The 27,208-nt window shown below is 47.2% G+C and overlaps 1 protein-coding gene across 1 annotated transcript in view; it reads left to right on the top strand.

Moving 5' to 3' along the window:
• Window positions 1-3,429: 3,429 nt before the first annotated feature.
• NTSR1 (neurotensin receptor 1) overlaps window positions 3,430-27,208 on the top strand; it is a 55,030-nt gene continuing 31,251 nt past the window's right edge. Inside the window, exon 1 of the mRNA XM_069034324.1 lies at window positions 3,430-4,140. Within this exon, the coding sequence (XP_068890425.1) occupies window positions 3,472-4,140 (669 nt within the window). The 5' untranslated portion in view covers window positions 3,430-3,471. The remainder of the gene's footprint in view (window positions 4,141-27,208) is intronic.

Below are 27,208 nucleotides of genomic sequence, written 5' to 3'. Positions count from 1 at the left end.
TGGCTCGAAGTCTGGGCAGTTTAAATAGATGAGGTCTTTGGGTGACATTTTCCAGCAAGATTTTAAGTAAATGCCTTGCTGTAATATTTGAGATCAGGCATCTCTTGGTTTCCATGATTCTTTTCTTTTTTTAAGCCACAGACACACACACAAAATATATTAAAAGGAGCCCAGATTAGCTAAAAGGTCGGCTGGTTCCGAAACAAACAGTGGAGATTTATGGTGGAGGCTTTGGAGCACCAGAAGGAAGTGGTTCATCCCTGCCTCTGCTTTGGGTGGAAAGGGAATGTGGATTAAAACCTTTCTAGGAGCAGAAGTAAAGGTGAGAAGAGATGCTTTTGTCATTCATGTTGTAGAAAGGGAATTCACAAATTCCCCGGGGCATGTGCTGGCAGTGGGGAGAGAAAAGAGGTGCTGCACAGAGAGGCAGGAAAGGGGTGGCTGTGGGATGGGAAAGGGGTGGATATCTTGGATGTCTTCCTTTGGCAGGCTCAGCCTCTGCCTGCTTGGAGACCAGGGCTGGCAGGGGCTCAGGCGTGGGCCAGCTGTAGGTGCCCAGCTCTGTAAAAGGGAGGTGAGGACAGAAGGGGGAACCTGCCCGGGCAAAAACTTTCTGGAAAGGGGAAGAGGTTGATCCCTGCCTCGAGAATGCAAGGCTGCATCCCAGGAGACAAGCTCTTTGCTCAACACCCTGTCTGTGAGAAAGAGAACAGAGCAGAGCTGTCTGCCCGTGAGAGTGAGAATCCTTCATGTGTGGCTGAGGCTGATTTGCCAAGGAATTATTAGAATATATTAAATTAATTAGCTCACAGAAATGTGCTGCTGAGGCCTTTCCTCATAGGAGCACTCGGCCCAATTTTGGTGTGGTCCCTACCAACTTTTGGGGTAGTACCCTCCCCATGCACTTTTAGGAAAGGAGAGATCTGGCTGGTACAAACTGCACTATCCTGTTGAAGTGCTGACTGTAGATCAACAGCCACATTATTTCCAGCTACCTGCTATTTCAGTTTGCAATTAGAATTATTTTTAAACTCTGTCTCTTGATATTTCCTGCCAGTACTTGGCATGGAGGGAAAGTGGAGGAGGCAGCACACGGAGCACTCAGGAACAGCTGCTGGGGCAATTCCCTCCTTGTGCCTGCACATCTCCTGTGTGCAGAAACACGAGGCAACAAAACCCAAAGCAGAGCATTTCTGCAGACAGCTATTGATACAAACGTGCACAACCACACTGCAAAATTAGACCAGCAGATGGGTATCTTGTTTGTGGGAATAGCAACTGCTTTTCACAAGGCCAAAATGAAGCTACAGCACCAGAAGGGACAATAACTCTCCGTTACAGATCCCAAAGGAACTCACTTGCTGCATCTGTGGGAGAGCTGCTTTAGTCCATAATTGTGGGTTTGTGCTGGAATCACAGGCCTCTGAGCTCCCCCCATCTTGGGAGTTGAGAGTTGGGGACAGTGGGGACAGTTGGGGACAGTTTGCGTCCCAGCTGCATCAGTACACCCCACCACCTTCCCTCATGTTCCACTTTCCTTCTCCAGGAAAAATACTCTTGATCCATCCCAAGAAGTTGTCCAAGGGCCAGGAACAATGGAGGAGACCAGCTGGGAACAGCAACTCTGACAAACTCCTCTCGACTAACAGAAATTTCATAGCAGAAGAGCTTAAATGGAAGGAACATTGGTGTTAAGAGATTATTAGTCATTCTTTAAACTAGAGTGGGATGAGTGCTGGAAAATATTTCTCTCCAAATTGGTATGAATAACATGGCTAAATAAATCTGATTTTGGTTAGTCTTCCATGGTGTTCTTATTGGACGGAGCGAAGAGGAGCAAAACCGGGGGGAATATTGACTGCTGGGGAAGGTTTGCTGTTTGTATGCAACAGATGATTTGATTGACCGAAGAATTAGACATCTTTTATCAGCTAGGGAAGCAGTCTGGGTAAACACAGAGCCCACTGGCTGTTGGAAGCAAGGTACTCAGCATCTGCTAATGAACAGGAAAAATTATGGCTGTCTTTGGATAAACCAGTGATGTCCCGAGTGGGATTTTCCTCCATCTCCTCTCTGCATTTTTAAAGATTTTATCGCAAAGATGGCTGAGTGGACAAACAGCTCACCAGTTTTACAGGGTGGCTGAAAGGGTAAACCCATCACAGACCACTCATCCTTGGGGAATCTTTCCCTGTGGAGGATCCCTTTGTCACCTTGAGAATCACCATGACACCCTCACTGTCTCTATAACAGGAAAGCTCAGAGAGGAATCCACATCCCCAAATATGAAGATATTAAGGGAAAAGTCACTGATAGGGGCCAAAGCAAAGCCACAGCACTGAGGGTGCCCCAGGCAGGTCAGGGCACAGGGAGGTATTTTTAAGTGTGTTTTCCCCTTCATTTAAATGCATTTCTCCCAGCAGCAGCAAGAGCTGAGTGGATATTTGGGAATCCAGTACATACAGATGTACAAAGGTGTCAGAGCACCCCTGATACCTCTCTTCTCCCTGTGGGGGATGAAGGAGGGGGCTCGGACCCACGAGCAGCCCCTTACCAGCCCTCAACTTCCAGCCGCGCCCGTGTCTGACTTAGGGATGGAGAAAGTGTGGGGGAAGTCCCAGCGGGGAGTGGCTCCCTCCCTCTCTCCCAACACGGGTCCGCACTTTGGGGACCGCGCTGGGGCTGCAAAACCCCTCTCGGCGGTGGGGCCGGGGTTGGTCTGCGGTGACCGGCGGGGAGGGCGCGGCTGTGCGGTGCGTGTGTGCGGGGTGTGTGTGTGCCTGTACCGGTGTGTGTGTGCGGGGGGTGTGTGTGCCTGTACCGGTGCGTGTGTGCGGTGTGTGTGTGCGGGGTGTGTGTGTGCCTGTACCGGTGCGTGTGTGCGGTGTGTGTGCGGGGTGTGTGTGTGTGCCTGTACCGGTGTGTGTGTGCGGGGGGTGTGTGTGCCTGTACCGGTGCGTGTGTGCGGTGTGTGTGTGCGGGGTGTGTGTGTGCCTGTACCGGTGCGTGTGTGCGGTGTGTGTGTGCGGGGTGTGTGTGTGCCTGTACCGGTGCGTGTGTGCGGGGTGTGTGTGCCTGTACCGGTGCGTGTGTGCGGTGTGTGCGGTGTGTGTGTGCGGGGTGTGTGTGTGCCTGTACCGGTGTGTGTGTGCGGTGTGTGTGCGGTGTGTGTGTGCCTGTACCGGTGTGTGTGTGCCTGTACCGGTGCGTGTGTGCGGTGTGTGTGTGCGTGTCCCGGTCCGTGTGTGCGTGTGCGGGGTGGCTCCGCGCTGCCGGGGCACATCTGTGCGCGGCGGAGCCGCAGGAGGAGGGAGCCGGGGCCGCGGGCGCTCGCACCGAGCGGGGGGCGCGTCTCGCACTCGCACACGCGCGGCAGCCCCGGGACCGCCGGCTCCTCCCGCCGCATTAAAACGAGCCAAGTTCCCCGCCGGGGGCAGCGGCGGGCCCGGGCGGTGCTGCCCGGCGCCGGGGATGCACCCGAACGCCACGGCCCCGGCCGTGCCCGCCGGGCAGCTGCACCCGCACCCCAGCGGCTATGCCAACGCGTCCAACCGCTCCGACCTGCTCCCCAAAGTGCCCGACGAGGAGGACCTGGACGTCAACACCGACATCTACTCCAAAGTGATGGTGACAGTCGTCTACTTGGCTCTTTTCTTGGTGGGCACCGTGGGCAACTCCATCACGGCGTACACGCTGGTGCGGAAGAAGTCGCTGCAGAACCTGCAGAGCACCGTGCACTACCACCTGGCCAGCCTCGCCTTCTCCGACCTCCTCATCTTCCTCCTCTGCATGCCCATCGAGCTCTACAACTTCATCTGGGTCCATCACCCCTGGGCTTTCGGGGGAGCCGTTTGCAAGGGCTACTACTTCCTCCGGGACGCCTGCACCTATGCCACGGCACTCAACATCGCCAGCCTCAGCGTGGAGCGCTACATGGCCATCTGCCACCCCTTCAAAGCCAAGAGCATCATGTCCCGCAGCCGCACCAAGAAGTTCATCAGCTGCATCTGGATCGCCTCCTTCCTGCTCGCCATCCCCATGATCTTCACCATGGGGCAGATCTACGGCAAGGACCAGGATCCCGACTCCCTCATCTGCACCGCCATCGTGGACACCTCCACGCTGAAGACGGTCATCCAGGTGAGGGGCCGGGGACCGCGGCCGGGCAGCCGCCTCCTCCTCCGGCCGGCCAAACTTTGCGGAGCCGGGCGGGGCAGGAGTGGGAGGCTGGAGCGGGAACCGGCTCGGGAAGGGGATGTCTCGGGCAGCCCTGACGGGACGCACCGGCCCGGGGTGCGCTCAGGAGGGATTTGTGGGAGTCTCGGCTCCGCTTGCTTCGCCCCTCCCCGCACCCTCTCCTGCCCCACCACTCTCAGCAGAGACCTTGCACCGGGGTAAATCCTGCTCGGTGGTTAATCCGGCCTCGGGCCGGTACAACCCTCTGCGGAGCTCCTTCCCGTGCCCGGAGCTTCCCTCGTCCCGGTCCGGAGCTCCTGGTGCCTCAGAGCCCGGGACAGCCGGCCCCGCTCCGCCGTGTCGCGCTGGGGACTCTCGGGTCCCACCCAAAGGCGGCAGTTCATCGCCATAAACCCCCAAATCTCCACCCGTTCTCTGCATTTTCTGCATCTCCTTCCCTTCTGCTGGAAAGCGGCCACCAGGTTCAGGGGAAATAAAACCATCTCTCCCCCTCTTCCAGTTCCTTGTGTTGATCCAGAGCCCTTTTCTTCAGTGTAGTGACAGCTCCTAATTTCAGAAAGTTTTGGACACAGGGTGTAGCACAGGCATGTGAAAAGGAGCTGCATCGTGGAAGCCAGAGGCTGCTATTTTTGCTGTTTTGGGGAAATCCATAGCTGGTTTAATCAGCAGCCCCTCCTGACTTCAGCACGGCTTCGCTGCTCTCCACTCAGTGCTAAATCCAACACGCCCATGCGTGGAACGGATTTCAGCATCAACACTTGCCGTGCTCCAGTGCTCTGGCGGGTTGAGGCATTTGTTTACTGGAGCATCGGGCTTGAAAAATGTAAGAGACACGGAAGGAGGGACAGAAGAGATCAAGACACCAATCTCCACAGTCCCTTGGCTGCCAGGCTTGCATGTGATAGCTGCTCAATTTTTTATTTGGAACATGAATTTCAGGTGGGGTTAATCAGCGGGCAGTTGGAATTTAAAGCTGCATGTGTACTGGAGTCCCTGGGATGTTCCCACACTTAAAGGGAGGGAACTTAAATGGAAATGAATCAGAACCATTCCCTCCCACTAAAAGCAGGTGAGGGTTCGTGCATTTAGATTTAAGACCAGCGCCTGTAAATGTTTAGACATAACTCTCCCAGTTTCCCCTCTGTACTGTTTCAGTAAACCAAAATGAAGCCCTGATAGAAGCCCTGGATTCCCTCTGCATTTTGTTATGATCCCCAACTTTCATCTGAGGTGGTGAGGGCTGCATTTCTCCTGTAGATGCCTGGAAGGTTTTGTCAGCAGACGCCCAGTGTACTTAACCCAAATTCTCTACTCTCCGAGGAGACGTGAGCCATCTGATTTGAGAACTATGTGACTGAAATGCATTATTTCCACTCATCTTCTTCCTAGGATTAAACTGATGCTCATTGTTACCATGGTAGGGCTAAAACCAGAGGATTATTTCCTATCCATATCTTTGGAGATTACACTTTAAACAGTTCTCAGTGTACCTTACAGTCTTGCAATTATTCAGGCTATACCTTATCCCATTAGCCAAGTCAGGAGAAGGCAGACATGAATGTACTACGTGTGTGTGAAGTTCACCTGTGGGCTTTTCCTCATATATTTATATTTAATTAACTAGTGGATTAATTTAAAAGTTAAAAGAAAGAGGCAGCTGTTGGGGGAGAAGGAAGAACCAAACCCCAAACCATGTCAATCTGTTCCTTCTCGGGGGATCTGGCTGCAAAAGTGCCTTTGCCAGGACAGGAAGGTTGTTTCATGGTTTTACTCCATTCCTCTGAGCACAGGGAAGCATCACACAATGTGAGGGAAGGCTCTGGAGTGAATAAGCAAAGCAGCTGCAAGTCAGGTTTGAAGTGCGTTAATGGAAACCATCGCACAGCGTGTGAGCCGGCGCTCTCACGTCGTAAGCTGTGCAGAGGTTTAAAAAAAGACAAATGATGGAAGATCCGGGAGAGAAAGGGCAGTGCTGATGTGGAGTGTGACGTGCAGAGGTCTTGCTGGGTGGCAATCTGGAGCCCTGGTCTTTCGTGGTGCGTTCAAGCTGCTTCAGAGCATCTCTGCAACTCATTGCGTTCATTTTCTGTCTTTAAATTAAGGAGAGCAATGATGAACTTGCTCGAGCTGGCAAAACACTTGTAATAAATCACTCAACATATTTTGCTCCTATTCCTGTTTGGCAAACTGTCTAAAGCAAACTGGCGGGTTTTTTTTGGAAGCCATTAGTTCTCCAAGTGGTTTTATTTGTTGACTGATTGAAAGCCTGTCCCAGAACAGGGCAACTGTAACCATTTATATCCTCAGAGCCCACAGTGAGCCATGGTTTTGCTGGGATCATTACAGGAGAATGATCCTCTGGGACAAACTTCCTGGGACAAATATTTCATAGAATCACAGAATATTCTGAGTTGGAAGGGCCTATTTCATTGTAGTAATTTAATATCTCTGATTTTGAAAAAATTCCTCAGTGTTTGCTTTGAATAGTCAAGTTCGAATGGACATTTCTGAGTGAAATTAGACTGAATGTGAACAACCAGGTTTCCTCGTAATAATAATAAAAAAGCAATTATTCAAACAACACTCAGGATATTTGGTTCTTGTACATTTTAACTCTCACCACTTAAGCTCCACATGAACTGTAAGAGGTAATTACTGATATTCTTCTAGCAATTACAAATTGTTCAGGGCAGCACATAATCAGGAGGAGCAGTGAGTGAAATGTTCTGCAGGGTGACACTGCGTGTCCCCACGAGCCGTACGCCGGGCACATCTCACCTCTTGTCATCGAGGCATAAGCCCTGTGTGGTCTCTGATATGGAATTCTTAGAACTATTTCCCAGCTGTGCTCATCACTGTCTTTGCAGCTGCTTAAATCAGCCTGTGGATCTGGTTCATTATGTATTCTCCATTGCCAAGTTTTCGTGTTGCTTCTGTCAGTCAGGGACGTCTGGTTCGGATTTTGGCATCCACTGGGATCTGGTAACAGGAGTAAGTCCATTACAGCCACATTATTTAGTAAACTCTTAGCTGGCAGACATCCTCTGAAAAGCACTGTAGCCAATTTTAGGACCTTTTTCCACATAGATTAAACACCTCTTAAAGCCATACAAGTAAATTCACGTTTTCATGGCAGTTCAGCTGGAGGAGGTTTTAAAGCTCCTTGTTGTGGCAACAATAGATACAAGAGTTCTGAGGCAGGATGAGAGGTTTCCCCTGGTCACTTGTGGGTCTGTGCCTGTGGGGTTGGCTCTGGGACCAGCTTCCCCAAAACAGGATCCCACCGAATGTCCTGATCTACCATGTGCAGCCCCGTGTGCCATTAACACTGCACACTCTCAGCCCTGGTTTTCAAAAAAGCTCTGAATTTTACTGGCCAGATGCTGTGCAAATTGATTTTCCTGCTTATTACTTTTTTTACCTTCATACCTATCTTCTGGAGAGGTTCACAGCAGAACCTGGGGGAAGAGGGGAAGCTGAAAGAAATACCTGGAATCCTGGTGCACTGTCAGTCCCTACACACGGAGTCAGCAGCTCCTCAACCTAAAATCCCAGGATTTTATCTGAGCCTGGACACACGTGCAAGGGGACCTGAGTGTGGGCAGCTCCTGGCACCCCAAAATTCACAGGAGGAAGATGTTTTCACACTGGCATGGCACAGCCTGTGCTTGGATGGCTCTGCTGCAAAATGTCCCCTAAGCTACAGCAAGTGCCTGGGTAGAGTGTCTGACACATGCTAATGTTTTATTTGCACGGACAGCTGGTGTGATCCCATTTATTAAAACACATGGCAGCAGGCCCTGCTCCTCCATAAACTGCCACAGCTCCAGCAGCTCCAAGTTGCTCATTTGTTAGGGCAGCACTTGGGGAACTCCTCTGGACCTCCTCACACTTCTGAAGGATGCTGTGGATCTGCTCTGCCTCAGCCCACCCTGCATGGCTGCAGCTCACCCATCCCTGCAGAGCCCTTGTTTATCATGTTTTATGAAGCCTGCTCACAGTTTGGATGATTTGTAGAGTAAATAACTCTTCACATGAAACAACTGCTTGCCCAAGGGGCTCCTCAGCTTTATTTCTGCCTACATTTCTTCATGCGATGCCTTTGAAGGCACCTGCCAAAGAGCCTCAGGTGTGAAGGGGATGGAAAGGAAGGACCAGGAGTCTTGACATCCATTACCATGCTCTCTACACACTCTTCCAAGGGCCATCTATTTAATTCCTGTCAGTCTGAGAGGTTCACAGAGCTATAAATTCCATGTATGATGTTGCAACCATGCCCTTACACTTTCCTCTGGTGAGGAGCACCTTGGCAGGGTGGTGGAATGTGCTCAGTGTTTTGGTGCTGTGGAAGGCAGGGCCCTGCTCATCATCAGATCTGTGGTGCCAAGTAAATAAACATGAGAAGCATTTCTCCATATTACGTGAAAATAGCAAGCCATAAAACCAAGCGGCTGAATTCTCTCCAGGTTTGCTGGCAAATCCTATCCAGGATTAGTCAATGGTTCAGGAATCCTGTGTTTATACTAGAATAAACACAGTATTGACTAGAAGAATTGAAGTTGATTTCTTTTCCTTAAGTCACAGCTGAACTCCTACTGTGGCTTTTAATAACAGCGCTGTTCTAAATCACTCACTACACCAGAGAAGTCCTGAGTGTCACTCACCCCTCTGATGGCACCACAAACAGCACCTTTGTGCCAGGACTGGGTCCCATCAGGACACGATGCTGCCACACCCTCAGGTAGACAAGAAAATGAAGATATTGGTGTGTAAATGTGTCTGGATCCATCCCCACAGCGAAGGAGAGGGACCCCCGCCCCAGCAGCGATGCCCATCTGTTGTGGTGGGAGCATCCCTAAAGCTGCCTTTTTTCATCGGCTCTTCAGGGAACCCAGGGCTTTAACTCAGCATATGCACGACAGCCCAGCCTGCCTAATCCCAGCCCGTTTACACTCTGCTCTGTCTCGCAGCTAGATCTAATTTAAATAAGCTCTTGTGTTCATTGCTTTACATAACCACTTGAGCCTGCTGTGTTTTGCCAGTTCTTACATAATTTCTTCCCTTTTTTCCCCCCCAATTGGTTTTAATTCACTTGATTTCTTTTTCCCTCCCCCTTCCCGAGATGTCAGCTGGAGAGATAATAAAAATCGAGGAAATGTGGCCGACTGATTTAGCTCTTAGGTTTTCCTCTTACCAGCAGTTTGTGAAGGCAGAAGAGATGAAGGTAATCTTGTAGTTGCTTTTCCCAGAGAAAAAAAAAAAAATCCAAAAACCTTCATCTGTCTTTAATCTTTCAGATCATTTAAAACAGCTATTTAATTGTCATCTCTCTGCTTCCCCCCTCCTTTCCCTTAAAGACTTTCACTCTCGTCTCTGTGCAGCATCTGCTCGAGACTCACAGATGGCACTTTCGCTTCCTGACGTTTAGAAACGCTTCTGTGTCCTGCCCGAGGCAGGCAGGATGGGCAGCATCCCCCTGTGGGACACAGGGGTACCCAGGTGGGGGACAGAGGGGAATTTGGGCTCCCATGGTGTCCCCACTGCCTTTTCCCTGCTGTGAAATTGCCCCTCGCTGAGGGTCACGGGACAGTGGGTGAGCAAAGTGTCTGAGGGGTCCTGGGCTGATGATGTGGGAAGGGTGAGCCCTAAAGCAGAGAGCATTGAACATTAAATGCCAAACCCATCAGTCCCAGTGCTGACACCCCTCCTTTCCCTCACATTAAGCAGACAAATCTGGGTTATTACATTCCCTGTCTCTCTGGTTGCTCTTTGCCCTCTGGTACAAGCCACTCTCACCCGTGAAGCTGGAGATGCCTCCAATGCCCAGCTCACTCATCGTGCTCCAGTAACATCTCCCCCAGGTCTTGCCTCCCATGGATACCATTTCTTCTATCCAATTGCAGAATCTCTTAGGTGTGGGTTTTTAAAAAAACCCAAACATATAATGATGATGAATCAGTTGAGCTAATGAGTTATCCGGAAAACAAGCGCTTGGGTATAGAAAAGGTAGTGGAGTACTAATCCTGACTGGGGAGCAAATTTCTGAGCTGATGGTTTTCATTCCCAGTATTTTTCTGCATTCACTTAAGTTTTCCGTGTATGGGGAGAAAATATTAGTGAGACAAATTTGTATCCCATTACTCAAGTGCCTTGTCTGTGGAGATCCATCTTCCTCCTCTCTCCCTGGGGTACCAGAAACTCATCTTCACCCCTGCCGCTGCTGGGACAGAGGATGCTGTGGCACAGGGCTGTACTGTGTGACTCTCATCCCTGGCCTTTGGAGAGGATGCATCTGGTGGGCTGGAGGAGCTGCTCACCTGCAGGTGGTTTCAGCATGTGAGATTTGTTCCTCATCTCCCATGGCTTTTTCACTTCAGTAACTCTCAGTGCAGAGTGCACTCTGGGCACAGCTCCATGGGGGCCTTTCCTCTCCCAGGAAAAAAAGCATGATAGAATGGATAAGGTCTGTTTAGCTGAACTTTTTATTTTGAGGAAAAGTTCATTGAGGTTTCTTTGAAGCTTTTGAGTTCTCATGGGCTAGGGGCAATTGTCAGCTGAAGACAGAAATCAAAGAGATGAGATTTTCCCAGTAGAAATGGAAAAAAATAACAAGGAAAAATCGTAAACTTTCATAAAGCCTAGCATTTGATAAAGGGAGAAGAAGCATCTATTTCATGCAAAATGCTCATGAAAAATCTGGGAGTACCTCTGAACTGGAGAGTCACGGACAGAGCAGAAAGCATGTTCAGTATCAGTAACTCAGGGAGGCACTGGAGGGGCAGCTGTGCCAGAGGCCGTGCCCTGGGCTGGGTGGCATTGCTCGGGGCTGTGTTGTCACCTGCAGGGGAGCAGCCCCTTGCTGTCCTGTATCAGGTTCATCTGTGGATGTCCCTGCTGCCTTCTCCTCTTGGGCAGCTCAGCCCTGCTGCCGGTCCCCTCCTGCCAGGCTCAGCCTGGTGATCCCTGCTGCCTTGGCTCTGCTCTCAGGGCTTTGTGAGGTGTCAGCAGCCAGAGTAGGAGCAATCCCATCCCTTAACTATCTCATTTTCTTCCTCCTTTAACCTTGAGAAAAGGGGTTCCTCACCTTGCCAGCATCACCCACACCTGGGAGCAGGGACCTGCTGCAGATCTGACATGAGCACTTTGATGCAGGATGACATTTGGCTCAGCAGACCTCTATTTTTGATCAGGACTCCAAGGAGCTAATTAATATAGTCATTGCAATGCCACATGCTATTAATTTTAACTTTATCAAGAACAAAGGATGTCTGCACTGCTGAACTGAGCAAATGTGGTCTTAATATGTGGTAGGACTGTCATACCACCTTGTTCCCTTGGAGAATTTGTTTAATAAGTCCATAACTATTTGAGTATGTTCAATAAGAAATTAACCCACTTTCCCCTCCTATTCAATGACTTTTTCAAAACCATCTTATAAAAATGCAGCTCACACAGCTGCTGGGAAAGTTTAACTCATTACTCGCACCACCATTGATTCCTCCTGCAAAGATCTTACATTTTATCCCCACAGGCGTAATTTATACATTTTAATATAAAAAAGAAACTCAATCCTTTGAGTTTCCCATGTTTCATTTTTTATTGCTGTCAGTCACGGGCTTGTGACACTGTCACGCTTGTTCCTTAAATCCAAGTGTGTCAAGTTTGATAAAGCACTGTAGGCAGAAGGAGAAGGATAGGTTTAGACTAGTAAAGAGATTATTTGACCTCAAGGTACAATAATGGGGAGCTGTGTATGCCCCAAACACTTAATAAACTGCATTTACTAGGCCAAGGAGCAAACTCTACCTCAGGCTTGTCTCCCTCACAGCTTGCACGTGTTTCCTGGCCAATCCAGGATGGAAAATCCCTTGAAAGGAAAAAAAAAAAAAAAAAAAAAAAAAAAAAAAAAAAAAAAAAAAGGCAGGAATTTGGTCAGAAAGCATCTCAGAGTGCAGCAGTCCAGAGGAGCAGGGCACATGGACAGCCTGGCACTCTGAACCCAGGCTGCACATCAAACCATGCCAGGAAACAAACCCTGTAATACCTGAGGCTCCACGAGGCCGAGAGGAGCTGCAGCAGAGAAAAAGGCTGAAGAAAAGCAGCAATAAAGTAACCAAGAAGTTCACTTCTCTTTTGGGATAAGTCCTTTTTTTCTCCCTTGAAAGTCTAATTGAATTTTCTTTGCTCCCATCCTCAGCAGGCCAAGGGGAGGCTCCAGCACAGCCTCCTGCCTGCTCAGCCTTGGTGGAGAAAATCCATAAGCAGAGTGTGGAGAGGGGGAGAGGGAAGCAAAAGTGTCCACAATACTTCTAGCAGTCATAGAGCTTGGGCTGACACCATAAACCTCACTAAACAGGTTAATTTTTCCCCAAAATGCGTTTCTCAGGGCACCAATGATGGAACTTGCCACCGCTTTTCCCTTCAGCGAGTCATGCAGATGAGCAGAGCTGCACAGTTCACTGATAGCAGCTCTCACACTTGGGTCTGCAGTCAACAGGGGGACAGTGTTTGACTTAAATATGGCCTTTAATTTATTTATTACTGCATATCCACCACTCAGTATCATATTTAATGCAAATAACATTCAAGTGAAATCCCCTCTGAGAGGCACATTATGAAGATTAACAGCCCAGCTTTTCTGTTACTCTGGTTTATACACTGTTGATTTGTGCCCTGTGCTTTGTAGGCAAGCACTGGCAATATTTGAATCCAGAAATCTATACCTAAGCCTGCTGTTTTGCAAAAATCAGTGCCCAAGAGCCTGCTTGTGATTCCACAGCCAAAGAAAAGGGCTGGAGGCATGAAAACCTCTGGGAAATGCTGACATCCAGGTAGGTGAGAACCTAGAAAGGCTGTTTTTGCTGGTCACGCAACAGGGCTTTGGAGAGGGGTTTATTTCTTTTAATCACATAACCCACTTTTCTTTTAAACAGGCTGTCAGGAAAATTAATCTCACCAAGCTTAAAATGATACTGAACATATTCTCATGCCCTGAAATTGTGTGGAGCCGTTTTATTCCTTTGGATCTTTTTGTGGTGAATTTGTCAGGTGTAATGCCATGGGCCCAGCACCTCATTATGGAATTTCCTAGTAGGTTTGTGTGGGTTTGTGTCTGTTTTGGGTCATTCTCTGTCCCTCCCTCTGTTCACCTTTCATGGAGGAGAAATGTGACCAACATCACACTGGAAAATGTGGCCAAATCTGTTAATTGCCTCATCAGAGTGATGCCCCTTGTTCCCTGTGTCATCGTACAGGTTCTGGCTCTGTCACTGCTGCACTTGTTGCTTGCTAGGAGCTTGTCTCTTGTGGCAAAGGGGAAGGGAAACCTCTCCCCTCCTTTCCCCAAGAAGGACTCAAGCCATGGTGAAACTGCCAGGGGCAGCTGTTGCTTGAGGGCAACGTTGGAGTATCAGAAGGGAATAACCAGCCCAGATTTAACTGGAGAGAGTTCAATGCAATGGCAGCATGGCCAGATCAGGCCTGATCTGATGGTTGTTTCCCAAGAACATCCTGGAGCCAAGGAAATACCATTTATTCTTTAGTATCTATCAAGAAAGGGTGCTTGTTTGAAGACAGAGCACTAGCAGCTGCAATAGCCATTTTTCTGAGTCAAAGGAAACAGCAGAAGCTTATTAGACCTTGTGCCACTGCTGAATACTCTGCTTGGGAGCAGCAAAAAGCTCAGGGAACTTCCAGCTGAGCTCCATTATGGATGCATTTTCCCTCAGTTCATCACAAGCCAAAATATGGGGGTGCCACAGACAGTGTGTCCCAGGGCAGTGCTTCCAGTGAGGACAAAACCACAATTCCCCAAAGAAAGGGGTTTTCCAAGGGGCCAGGGCAGAGAGGGGATAATAACAGCAAACACAGAGAGGCTGTGGCTCCCAGCACCCAGTGCCCAGGCTCAGGTCCCAGCCACAAACCCTCTCTGCTCCTCCCAGACCCCATCATGTCCCACTGCTGCTTCCCATGGTCTCTGTTCCAGCAAGGTTTCAGGGTGGTGCAATCCCTTGCCAGCCTGCTCTTTCAGTTCCCCCTCTCTAGGCTGGTTCCCACTGCAAGAGGGGCAGGCTGAGAGCTCAAGGAGATGCTTGGAAGGAAGAAAAGTGTTTCAGGTTAAAAACAGGGATGGGGCTTTAGGATAGAGCTGTGCCTGAGGGAGCTGCTCTGCTTCTTTATGAGAAAGAGCAGGCCTCCTGCTCACCAGTGATATTAATATTTGGGGTCCTGTAGGAAAAGAGAAGGAAGATGAAGCATGGCAGGAGCTATTTATTTTTGAGAATGAGATGCCAGCTGCATTACTGCTTTTCAGCTCTATCTCTTCCCAGCAAATGAGTCTCCAACCCCAGTCCCTCCCTGCCTAGCCTGAGTTCCTCTAAAAAGGGCTGGAGATTTGATATGCAGGGAATGGTTTTATCAGAGGAAGATGAGACAGAAGGTCTTTCCCTTTCATGATTGCTTTTATCTTCCCTCTTCCTCCTGTTATCAGTGGAGATATTGCAAGAAAGACTGTTACAAATATAGTGAACAGCCAGAAATAAAGCTTGCTGGTGTCTTCATTACTTTAAAAAGAGTGTGTTTGAGAAAGGGAAAATCTCTGGTCAGACCCTAGATGTTTTCTCATATCATGTAGTGCTGTGCTAAACTTCATCCCTTAAATATTGCCCAGGCAAAAGTTGCTTTTAAGGGGCCTCAGGAGCTGCCCTCCTCATTGTGAGGTTATGTCTCTGAGCACTTCCATAAACCAACTTCAATAATGTTTCTGTTTTCTGCTCCAAAGGTTGCTGCTCTTTCCCCCCCATGAAATAATGGAAAACTTTGTTAAACTCGTCAACTATTTAGGGGAAAATGCAATTTACTCAGTTTCAATTAAAAGAAAACACCCAAAGCAATAAAAACCCACTGGCAGCCTGTAAGAAATAGAAGCAAAGAGGCAAGGGCAGAAACAGGGCAAGAAATGACAGTTTTATAAACCTCCTGCTGGGTAGGGATAGAAGAGGTCTTTGTGCCTGCAAAACAAAACTGTTTTTTCTGTAAAGCAACTATTGACTGGAGCTCTCCAACTGCAGCTGGAGGTGTGCACAGCGGCCACACGCCTGCAAACAGACTGACTTCCTCCTCACTGAATTCAGAAGAGACAGGCAATGCTTTCCCTTGGTGCACTAAATCAGAGCTGTGCTTTCAAATTCAGGAAAAAAACCCAGGTGATTTTTCAGGAGAAGGAGTTGGTTCAGGTGATTTTCAAGGCCTTTCCTTTTTTTTTTTTCCAGTTTTGCAGGGCTGCAGCCTTTTGCTGGGGCCGTGTCTGTCAGGGTGCAATGCCTGATTTTCCATGTGGATTTGCAGTAACACCTTTCCTCAGAGCCAGCCTCAAGGCAGCAGAGAGGAGCTTGCTTAAAAGGCCACGTGTATCGATCGGGCTGTAGAGATTATCTTGACTTGTGACCTGTGGGTACTGTTGAGACAAGATTGAAGCACAGCCGAAAATCTTCTGGGCATTAATTCCTTTCCAGCATTGGGCTTCTTTCCTCTTTGGGAGGCTGGTCCACACCTCAGGTCCTTACACTTTTGAGGGTCAGCCTCTGCTGCTAGGAAATTGGTGATGGGACATGGGGAAATGGCCTCAAATTGCACCAGGGGAGGGTCAGCTTGGATGTTAGGAAAAATTTCCATACTGAGTGGCTAAGTAATGATGATCCTATAAAAACATTAATAGTTAGCAGATTTCCCTCTATTTCTACAAATTTTGCACAAGCACACCTGGAAAAGCTGCTCGTGCTCCATGGAACCATCGCATGGACCAACCACATCCTCCTCTCCAGACCCAGCATCCCTCAGGAGCAGCACTGCTCTCCTGCCAAGACTCAGCCCATGGCTGGGGCCTTTCAGGTCAGCATCTCAGCAGCAGGGAAACCACTCAGGTGGACTGAGTCTTTCTGCCTGGCTGCCTTCACTTCTAAACACCCAAAGACGGGGTGGTGTTGTGGTGGGGTGAAGCTGGTTTCCTTCCTCAGAGCTGGGTGATCCCAGTGCTTGGGAATCGCCCAGGAATGGGTTTGGCAGTCAAAGGCCCCTTCAGCAATGGTGAATCATAGACTCACAGAATGGTTTTAGTTGGAAGGGACCTTAGACACCATCTCATTCCAACCCCCTGCTCTGGACAGGGACAACTGCCACTAGACCAAGTTGCTCCAAACCCCATCCAACCTGGCCTTGAAAACTGCTGTGCCCAGCAGCCCAAGAGGCTGATGGGGAGAAAATGCCCCAACCCTTTCTGGGAATGAACTTGTTGAAAATTATTACCAGCAAACATCGAGGAAGAAGCCTTGAAAAATTACTTTCCAGGCTGTGGCAGTGGTTGTTTTGACAGAGTTTTGATGCCTTCATTCGATATTCCATTGAAGCTTTGCTGGAGATAAGTGATCTCATAGAAAACAGGGCTTTTGTGTCTGGTCACAAAGAGTGAATTGCAAAGACTGCTGAGGGAAGTAGAGCACTTATTCAGGGAGACAAGGATTTCAGCTGAAAATAATCATGGCTTTTTCATTTATAATTCTAGCTGCAACTTGTCAGGAATCTGCCTCCATCCAGTCTGATTGGGCTGGAAATGGGGCAAACCAGTGATAAAATGAGCACTGATCACCCCCAAGAAAACAGCTTGTTCCAAGACTTACTCACAAAATGCTCCCAGCTTCTCCTTCTCTCACAACGTGGTGTGCAGCAAAGCCTGGGATGTTTTTAGGAGCACATGGTTAAGGCGGTAACATAGATGTGTAGTGGAGCTGCATCCCTGCCAGCCTCTCAGAGCTGTTGGGTGAAGTTTTCTGTTTAAATTGTTTTAAGGTGAACGAGACAAACTTGTCTGGAGCACCAGCACCAAGCCCAGCAAAAAATGGACTGATTAAATAAACAGAGATTTCCTTGTTATTAGTGCTGTTTAGATAACTTTGAAATGCTTATTTTTCAAAGTAAATGAATTACATAACCCTTTTCCCTATTTTTGGCTCGAAAAGGAGTCAGTGAATTTTCTGTTTCAGAGCAGAACATTTGTGCTTTTCACCATGATTCAAGGAACAGTTTTTTAGTCTGAAACTGGTGTGTGGATGATTCACAGTGACACATTTTGTGTTGGCAGCAGGCACCACCTCAAAAGCCTCGTGCACCGTGTGGTCAGGGCTGTGCCTCTCCAAACTTTGGCCTGAAGCTGCACTGAGTCTGGGGGAGCCAGGCTGATCCCTGGACCACACCAGAATGCAAGTTGGCATCAGAGCTGGTCTGTGGCAGCCTTTCTTTTAAGAGTACATCCTCATACTTGTGAAAAGTTTCATGAGTTATTTTACTTCCAGTTTTTCCTTACTTTCCATCATGGTTTACATGTTCGCCTCCATTTTTGATGCTTTCTGGGCATCCTTTGGTTCGGATCTGTGGGGCTTTTTTTTCTTTGTTTTTTTTAAAAGCAAAACAGGCAGCGTTGGAGTGGGGGCTGGGTCTGCTTCCCAGAAGGCTGTCCTTGCTGCACTGCAAGGAAAATAATTTCCCACTCTAGTTGTCCCTGGCTTCCATCACTGCAAGTGAGAAGAGATGGAATGGTGCAAAAAGTGTTGTGGAAACTGTGCTGTTTAACTCTCCCTTTAGAGTGCAATCCATCAAAGTAATTACATGCAGCTCAGGAACCTCAGGCTGCTTCAACAATGGCATTCTCCTGTAGCTTTTCTATTTCCATCTAATTAAAATGTTATTGTTTCATTCATGTTAGTTTGCATTTTAAATAAGGAGATAGGGACAGAGTGACTGATTGGTAACTTATTCTCTGTGTGAGTAAAGATAAGCACTAATCACCCTGTCATACTCCTGCTTTCCTTTTCCTTATGCATCTCAGACATCAAATTGCAAAAGAAGGGGTTTAATGACATTGATTTATTTCCTCTGTTGGGTGTCAGGAGGGGAAGGTGACATGCCCTTGGCCCACTGCCTGAGCAGTCACTGTCTTCACAAGTTGCATTTTGAGGAATGAAGGAATGTTCATCCCAAAACAAAGCTCTGCTTTGGAATTTAATGGGCTTCCATCTCCTCTTGCCTTTAATTTTTTCTGTGTTTTATCACCTGCCTCTTCATTGCATCAAGAGAGGGAAGGGAGGAGAGCAAGGCTGGGCATGTACAGAAATATCCCTTTTGGAAACATAACTAGAAATAATCTCCATTAAAACATGTGGCCATGATTTGCTCCCAAAGCAGGCAGGATGCAGCAGGCACCATCCCCACCACCCTGGGGAGGCTCAGCAGCTCAGGCTCCACCAGCCTTCCCCACTCCCTGGCACAAAGCGCCTCAGCCAGGGCGGCGATGCTCGGCGGAGGTTTGGGCACACGAGTTGGGAGCAGAGGTGTGATACCCAGCCCAGCTGGGGATGGAGGTGGGATTCAGCTGGAATGTGGTCATTTGAAACCTCCCCTGCTCCAAGGGTTTCTGCAGCCCTGGAGCACGTGTGCTTTTGGAGGGTATTTTTAGCAAACTTTGGTTTACTGAGGCTCACGGAGAAGTAGAGCATCAGCATCTGGAGGAGCTGTCATTCCGCTTCCAGTCTTGCAGGAGTAACACATTGACTTATTTATGAGAGCAGTCAGCTCTCCTCTCCCTGTGTGTAACAATCTACTTTACCTCTCCCAGCTCAGAGAAATAATTTTATTGTCAACCCTTCTGTGCCCTTAATAAAACCTTAAAACAAGTTAAGCAAGCTTTGAGGGAAATGGAAATGTTCCCAGATATATATATATATATATTTTTTTTTTATTCTTTCCAAAATAACCCACTCTTTCACTGTCTAAACCAGCGAGCAGTAATCACTGCTCTGGCCAAAAGGAGGAGGACAAAATTACTTCTTTTACAAGACAACATCCAAATACTTTGTACCCAGTAGGAGAAGCTTAATCTGTTAGCTGGAAAATGCCTGTGTCAAGAATGACTAATCTGAAACCAAAATGATACCTGGAAAATATTGGAATATATTCAATGCTCCCTGCAGAGAAAGATCCATCAAAATGAAAGGACAGACTGCTTCCTCCTCCTTTGTTTCTATCCTGATGAACTTTCTTCATTTCTATGCTTTTTTTTTTCTTTTTTATGGGGGTGGGAGAGCCAAATACTCTGAAGGCACTGGTGGTTCACACTTGAAAACAAAGTTGTCTTGCTGTCACAGCCTCTGATGCTGAGCCTCACAAAAGCACTGACGCTTTGGGAGAAATCTCGACCTTCTCTGGCATGGCAGGAACCCAGAGAAATGTTGGGTAATCAGGTTCCAGATGAGATCAGAGCAGGTGGGTGATCCCCCAGGGCACGTTGCTTCCAGTGCTCATGGGGTGCAGTCACTATTTCTCCTTCCTTCTCCCTTTCCACTGGAGATGTTCCTTCTGCACATGGGAGAATGATGGCATTTGTGGTTTCATAGTGAAATAATTCATTTTCAAAGGAGAAAGGTGCTTGGGTCAAACCAAGAGTGAATTAAGAAATTTATCGGGGAGGAGTTAAACAAAGCAATTAATTCAGGGTTGACCTACAGCCCTTGCGTGAAAATTAAATTTCTAGTTTGAGCTGAGGTGGATCACTTTGCTTCATTTTGGGCTTATAACCCACCTTTTTCTTATTTCTTTTTTAGCTTAGGACAGTTCTGAAATAAAGCAGAAGTTCAGCATATTTTCTTATTTAATATTTTGAAACGAAATGTGTTAGTGTTTCCAGGGAGAAAACAAGTGTTTATTTGAAAACACTGAAATAGTTCAACATTTCCTCCTTTTTTATCATTTCTGTATGTTGAATTATGACAAATAGCTTTTGGTTTCTATCCAAAAATCCATTTTGCATCAAATTCACCACTCTCTTAAGAAGATTATTTGTCTGCAACTGCAGCATTTCTAAGCAATGGCTGTGTCCTGGACCTCCAGGTTTGTAACTCCCCATCCTTCTGCCTCAGCCTTCACAGGATGACCTGTGGGAGCTGCTGGAGCTTGGACCAGAAACCTCCAGAAGTACAAGCACAGGGTTCTACCCTCAATTTAGAGGCTTCATTCTGCAGGAGGGGTCCAAAAACACACTGCAAAAGCTGTTAGAGCAGCCCTAAGTTAGAGCAGATATTCAAAGCTCATAACACAGGTACAGGAGTCTTCAAGGACCACAAGATTTGCTTTCACTTTTCCATGGCAATTAGAACTGCTTCATCTATTAGAAACCCCTTACAGGACAAAAACATTTTCCAGTTGTTTTTATAACTTGTATTCTCACATCTCCTCAGTCCCTGTACTTTTCGTTGCCTTACAACAGCATGTCACGACTCCTTCAATGCACAGAGCTCTGAAATTCTCCAAACAGATTTCCCTGGTAATATTTTTGTACAGCTTTCACTGTGTCACTGTGATGAGTCAAAGCACATCTGATTTGGCTTCATCACTCCCTGAGCCAGGTTCCACTTCTTTTAAGCATTTTAATTAATGCATAATAAATAAGTAAACTGATACCTAAGTTGTCCCCTAGAAATTAGGCACAATCTTCTTGGCATTCTCTCTTGATTAATTTTATTTGAAGTATCTGTCTTCAGTGTGTCTTTTTTTAAATTTTATTTTGTTTTTGCTCCTTCACTGCTAAAGATCAAGTGGTTTTCCTTGTCTGTGTCAGGTATATACCAGAAAGGCCCTGGAGGAAGAGTGTTTAATAAGGTCTCTAATTGGTTCTAAATATATTAATCCAAATAGCACTCAAATGGCTGGTGCCCCTCTCTCTTTATGTTTGGTTTGTGCTTTTTATTTTGGTTTTCAGGTTGTGAGACTGGCTGTATCATTAAAGATCAGACTAATGCCTCTTTTTCATCCATATGATCTCTGCTTTACCAAAGGCTGTGCAGCAAAGCAGAATTTCTGAATGCCTTTGCAACAACACAGAGGTCCTCACCTGTGAAGTTTTGACACCCTTGAATTAGGTTTGAACTCTACCTTCAGAATTAAAGCTGGTCCATGCATGTATTCATACAAACAACCATTTTTTCATGCAAAAATGGCTTTATAATTACACTGGAAGGGCTTTTTGCAGAGCCAACAGCTTTATCTGCTTGTAACAACTGCAGCTGCAGAGGCCTGGATGTAGCTGGATGCCAACAGGTTTGGGCTGAGTGAGGAGGGAGCAGCACTTCTCAGCTCCTTTGTGTGAGCTGTGAACCTGAAGAAGTGGTCAGAGTTGCCACAGACCTGTCATTGTAGCATTTTTTTCCAAATTAAGCAGTGCCAGGAAATAGAATGTAAAATGAACGAGAGCTGTAAGTAATGGAGCAAGAAGCAGCAATGTGTGTTAACCATCCCCAGGGGAAAACATCTGCAGCAGTGATAGAGTGATGCTCAGCAATTCCTCTGGGCTGGCTGAGACTTGGCTTTGGTCACTGTCTTTGTCTCCATCGCTCACCTCTTGATTGTAAACAGCAGCTCAGCAGGGAGTTGAGTTTTGGGAACGTTTAATTTCTATCTTAAACAAAATCCAGTGATGCCTCTCTGAGAGGGATCTCAATACAGCCTAAATGGAGGGAATGGCTCACATGGTGCTCTCTCTGGCACAGGGTGCCCAGAGAAGCTGTGGCTGCCCCATCCCTGGAAGTGTCCAAGGCCAGGTTGGACAGGGCTTGGAGCAACCTGGGATAGTGGGAGGTGTCCCTGCCCATGGCAGGGGGTGGAATGAGATGAGCTTTCAGTTCCCTTCCAACCCAAACCGTTCTGTGAGTCTGTGATTCCCACCAGCTTTACCTGCAGTGCTTTACCTCTCCCACCACTTAACTGCAGTAGACGTGAAGGAAGCAGCATTTGCCTCATTGCTAACACCTAGTTTTGAAACCAATTAAAAGATAGGAGACAATTAGAAGGGAAATGTGCCATGACTCTTCTTTCTTTGCCCTCGGTACCGCCTTTGCTGAGCGCTGCTTGCCTGAGACTTTGTGACTCATTGCTACACGAGAGAGCTCGGAGTTCAGTGTAAAACCAGCACTTTTGTTCTTGCACACTCTCATTTAATGTCCCTCCTCCCTCCTTCAGCACTTCCAGTGCAAGTGGAATAATTGAGAACATGGATGTTTTAATTTCCATTATTCAGTTTCCAAGTTTGCAGCACATGGCAACAGAGGAGTCACTTCTCCAAGGTACTGCAAATTCCTTGAAACAACCATGACAAGGCCCAATTCTCTCTGCATTGGTGTAAAGGCAAGCTTTTGTCCTGAAATCCAAATTTTGCTTCATTCATTTATAATATTCATGCACTCAGCCTGCCAGCCTGGCATTTCAGCTCCCCTGTGGATGTTTTTATTGCCTTTAGTCAAGGCAATATTGCACAGGAGTTAGATTGAGGCATAGAAAGACTCTCCAGGGTCACTTGAAGGCTTCATTTAAAAATAAATCTTGCTAGAAAACAGAGAAAGTCACTGTGGAAATGCTTGGGAAGAAGAGGTTTAGGCCAGACCTGGTAATTTTCTGCCTCCATCTATTTACCTGAAAAACAGGAATAATGAAAACTTTCTTGTACCCAAAAGGGAACGGATGGTTTTGCTTAATGAATCACTTAATATCTATGTCCATAAAATGATGAATAAATTAATCATACTTCCACCATTTCAGCGCTGTGTATGCTATTCTCTCTCCATGAAAATTCATTGCAGTACCTGAATGCTGAGTGCTAATGAGAATTCTCTGCACTTAAAGGGCTGAAATTAAAATACCGCAATTACCAAAGTATCTTCCATTAGATGGAATTATTTATGAGAACTTGTCACTTAAAAGACTCTCAGATTTTACTGAATCAAAAATCAAGAAGTAACAGGCCATTTTCATGTCTTTTTTTCTACCAGAGTGACATGGGATCATCTCTTCTACATCACCATGAGTTATTTGGGAGAACAAAGTCCAGGTTTTCTTACGAGTCCTCTCTAAGCATTGTGGAGTCTTTCTGAATAATTCCGAGCTGCATAGCTTCATTTCACCAGTTTTGATGCTCATCCTTCTCATGTCTGGTCCCTCATGGAACGTGAATCTGGAAGGACTTTGTTGTCCTGGATTAAGTGTAGTCCTAGGCACTGACTGGAGGGAACATCCAAATTATGTTTTTCAGGTTTTTGGGCAGAAGCAGACCTGAAATTGGCATCCCTGATCTTTTATGGTCCATCTCACATTTTCAAAGCTTGGAGTTTCTAAGGCCACACTCAGATCCCAACTGAATGGGGCTTTACTGCAAGCAATTTCTTTTCAAATGGAAGAAGTAAATAATATTAGAAGTGAGTCTGCCATCCATTGTGAACCATTATTTTGTAGGCAGAGAAAATACCTTTAATTAAAATAATGAACTAAAATGGAAAGCAAGCAGACAAAGTAAAGATCTGGGTGAGTTCCTGGGAAAGCAGGTCCTTCTTTGATCTCGGGTAGGAGCAGACACCTCAGTTATGTATCAGAAAATCAATCTCTCAGTGTAACTGTGGTGCAAAGATGCCCACACAAGAAGCCAAGGACACTTCTGGCAGCAGCAGAGGCACATATGAGGTACATATTTATTGTCCCTGGGGTGGGGGTGAGCTGGGGGTATCTAACATGCCATAAAAGCAATGTAATATTCCATCTTGTGTTAGTTGAAGCCTTGGCAGTAGCTCAGCTCAGAAGCAGATGTTTATGCTTAAAATACATTCCTTGGTTTAAGGGTAGAAAGGGTCGCAGTGTATCTGGATTTTTTATTAGCCTTTTGCAAATAGAAGTGATTTTGAGAAATGGATAGTGATAGTGCTGGTTCTCTGTCCCTGCCTTATTGTTGAAGGAAGAAAAAAGACTGGAGAAATTAATTACATTTGAAGGGTATCTGATATATATTAAAAAAAAAATTGAAGAAGTCATCAGTCACTGAAAAGAGGAGAATGCTTCATTATGAAGCTGATTTGCCCTTTATTGTGAGTGATGTGTGCAGGTGTTTGCCTGCTCTATCCCTCAGAGCTGGGCTGTGAGACTCAGCCCTCTGCTCAATGATCCTTTCCCTCTTCCCATCCCACACTGACCCACGTTCTCACAATATCCTGGAGAAAAAAATGGAGCATCTTTAAAGCATCTTGAGACAGAAATCGGCCACCAGAGAGACACACACCACCAAGGGCAGGGGTTGGAGCATCTCAGCTCTTCTGCTTCTCACCTGGCTTTCTGCTCAGGGAAGGGGAAGGGAGTTGGCACATCACCCCTGAGAGCTGCCAGTCCCCGGCACGGCTTTCTCCTTGGTCACTGAAATGGTGTCAAAGCCTGAATGGGTGTGGGGGCTGGAGAAGAGCAGCAATAGGACACCTTGGGGTCACTGCCAGAGGGGACGGGGATCCTCCCAGAGCCTGGAGCCTGCTGCCTTTACCTGGCATAGCTGTGGCCAGCATGCTCAGGGCTGGCTCGCTGTCACCCTGGGCAGGGAAGGGTCACAGGGAGGCAGCACCAAAAAGGCTCCATTCCCCCAACCCCGGGCATTCTTCCAGCAGGCATCTCCTGTGCCAAGCTGGGCTTTTTCCTCACAGGGGCCACGCTCAGGGCAAGTGAACTGTTGTGTTTGTGTGGCTGTGAACCCGAAATGCTCTGCCTGCCCGAGAGGAGAGGGCTGGCACAGCCATGCCAGCCCAGCACGTGGCACCGGACCGTGCCAGCAGCTGCCTCTGCCTTGGGCTGCCCTTGCCTTGTCCCCATGCAGGGCTGGACATGGCACACGCCAAAACAACGGCAGTGCTGGGCAGCAGCTCCCGCCTTAGAGCAGCTTTTTGCAAGGAGATGTAAGGGAAAGGATCAAAGGATGATTTCGCTGTCAAATTTTGTTCAGCAGCATCAAACAGAAGCGTGATGTGTCGGTTCACTGTTAGGTAGCAAAGCCAGATGCTCCCAGTGCTTCAGATAAAATGTGCTTCATTTCATTCCTTCAGCTTTCTCTGGAGCTGGTTTTTAGTAGTGAATTAAAAATTAAAAAAAAATTAACAACTAAATACTCAATTCTTGGCTATGAATATTTATGGCAGTATTGGACTTGCAAATCAAAGGTAATTTAAATGTCAAAACTTGTGTAAAGTCTCTCCTTTGGAGGGTAAGTCAGAAAATTAAACTTGATTACAAGCCATAACATTTGGAAATTAGCATCTTAGGGTATCAGTGATAAACACTTCTGTACATCCCATTTTTAAGTAATATATTTTTAAAAGATGAGAATTAATTTTAATAAAAAAAATGGTCCCTTAATTAACAGTGAGGTAATTAACAGGGAAATCCTGGTTGCATTCATGACACTGTGATTACTTCATCTTGCTAAACCACTTCCCCTTTTGCGAGGAATCTGCCTCCACAGCTGTTTGGACAGGAATGGTTCCTACCTGAGACAGCCTTGTGTCTGGGCAGCCTGCCTTAGGGATAAAAGCAGCAATTTTTGCACTGAAATTTTTGTGCTTCACAAAGGAAATTATTTTGGTTAATGCATAGCAAAGGCCAGTGTAAGTAAGTGCCAGCAACAGCAGCTGCAACATCTCTGTGAGCAGAGGGGGATGTGACCAACAGCCACGCTCAGATCCTTGAACAGCACCCTGCGTTGCTGGGTGCCTGCAGAGAGTCAGCTCCTGATTCCTGCAGCACACAAGTCAGGACATCAGAAGCTGGTACCTGCTCCAGGTCAGCATTCTCAGCCATTCCTCCATGAAGCTCTGTGGTTTTGAGAGAAGTAAACCTGAAAAACAACCCTCCTGTTAACAGCCTGAGAATTGTGCTCCAGGAGTTTGAGCTGCCATGGGGAAAAGGTTAGAGATTCTTCTACACCTGCAGTGAGAATCTTGATTTGAGGAATAGTAATTCATACCTTTGCTCCATACAGAATCCATGGAGTTATTTATCCCAGCACCTCAAGTTTCCCTTATCCATCAGATTTTTAGCCAACCTCAAATGCTGGCTACAGCCAGGTGGGTACCCCTACCCTTTGGGGTTAGGTCCCGAGAAATTTATAACAGGAAAGAAGCCATTCCACAGGCAAAACATCATCATGCCAGTCATTTGCTGGCTGGATTATGCTTTAGAGTAAAGCAGGTTACATAAAGTCTGTACTCAGTAATGGTTCCTCAGCAGAAACAAATCTGACACTTAGCCTATTAGCCTCATTTGCAGTCTGCTCCGATAGCATTTGGTCTCACGTGTTCATTTTGTACTTTAATTTGGAAAAGAGAAATCAATTTTGAGAAATGGGAAAGGGCTCAGGGCTTGCCTGTGCTGTGGTTTGCAGGAGAGAGCCGTGACCTTCTCGACCTGTTTTGCCTTGGGTTCATTTTCTGAAAGACTGTGTGGGTTTGGGGTTATGTGGCCTTCCAGCTGCCCAGTCAGGCTTTGCACCTACAGCTCATTAGGACCTGACCTGTTCATTGCAGTGGCTTTTAATTGGACAACAGAGACATTGTCACCAGGGACAGGCAGCTCATACCTGCTTTCCTCTCTACCTATTGTGGATTTAGGATTTCTCTCTCTGCTTGTCACTTGATCCAATGAGTCCTTCCACACTGTCCCCACTGTTGGAGTATTTCCCTGCTGATTTACCCTCATGGCTCTGTGAGGAGGCAGGGCAGCAACCTGAAACCAGGAGATCCTCTGAGCTCCTTGGAGATGCCAGGTTTCTCTGCAGCCCCTCTGTTTGTCTCGCCTCCCTGGAAAAACAGCTTTTCTCCAAAAACCTGCCCCCCACACACACCTCCTCAGAATGACACCTGTAATTCTACTGTAAGAGCAGTAGAGTGCATAGTATTACTGTAAAAATATTAAATAAGCCCTTTCAAGTAGTCTGAAAGCCTGTGCATGAATAATCACCCTGGTTTCTCCTCAGGAGCTCATGGCTTTCCATGCAATAATGTTTGCAGACCCCAGGTGAGGTCTCCACAGCAGCCCTGAGTGCCCATGGCAGCACAGGTAGATCCATGTGGAGGGTGGTATTGGCTGTGGGTGGAGATGTCCAGGATGACTTGTG

Source organism: Aphelocoma coerulescens, chromosome 20 (assembly GCF_041296385.1).
Source record: "Aphelocoma coerulescens isolate FSJ_1873_10779 chromosome 20, UR_Acoe_1.0, whole genome shotgun sequence".
NCBI classification, from domain to species: Eukaryota; Metazoa; Chordata; class Aves; order Passeriformes; family Corvidae; genus Aphelocoma; species Aphelocoma coerulescens.
The sequence above is the reverse complement of the archived record's forward strand: the minus strand, read 5'-3'. Positions and strand labels throughout refer to the sequence as shown.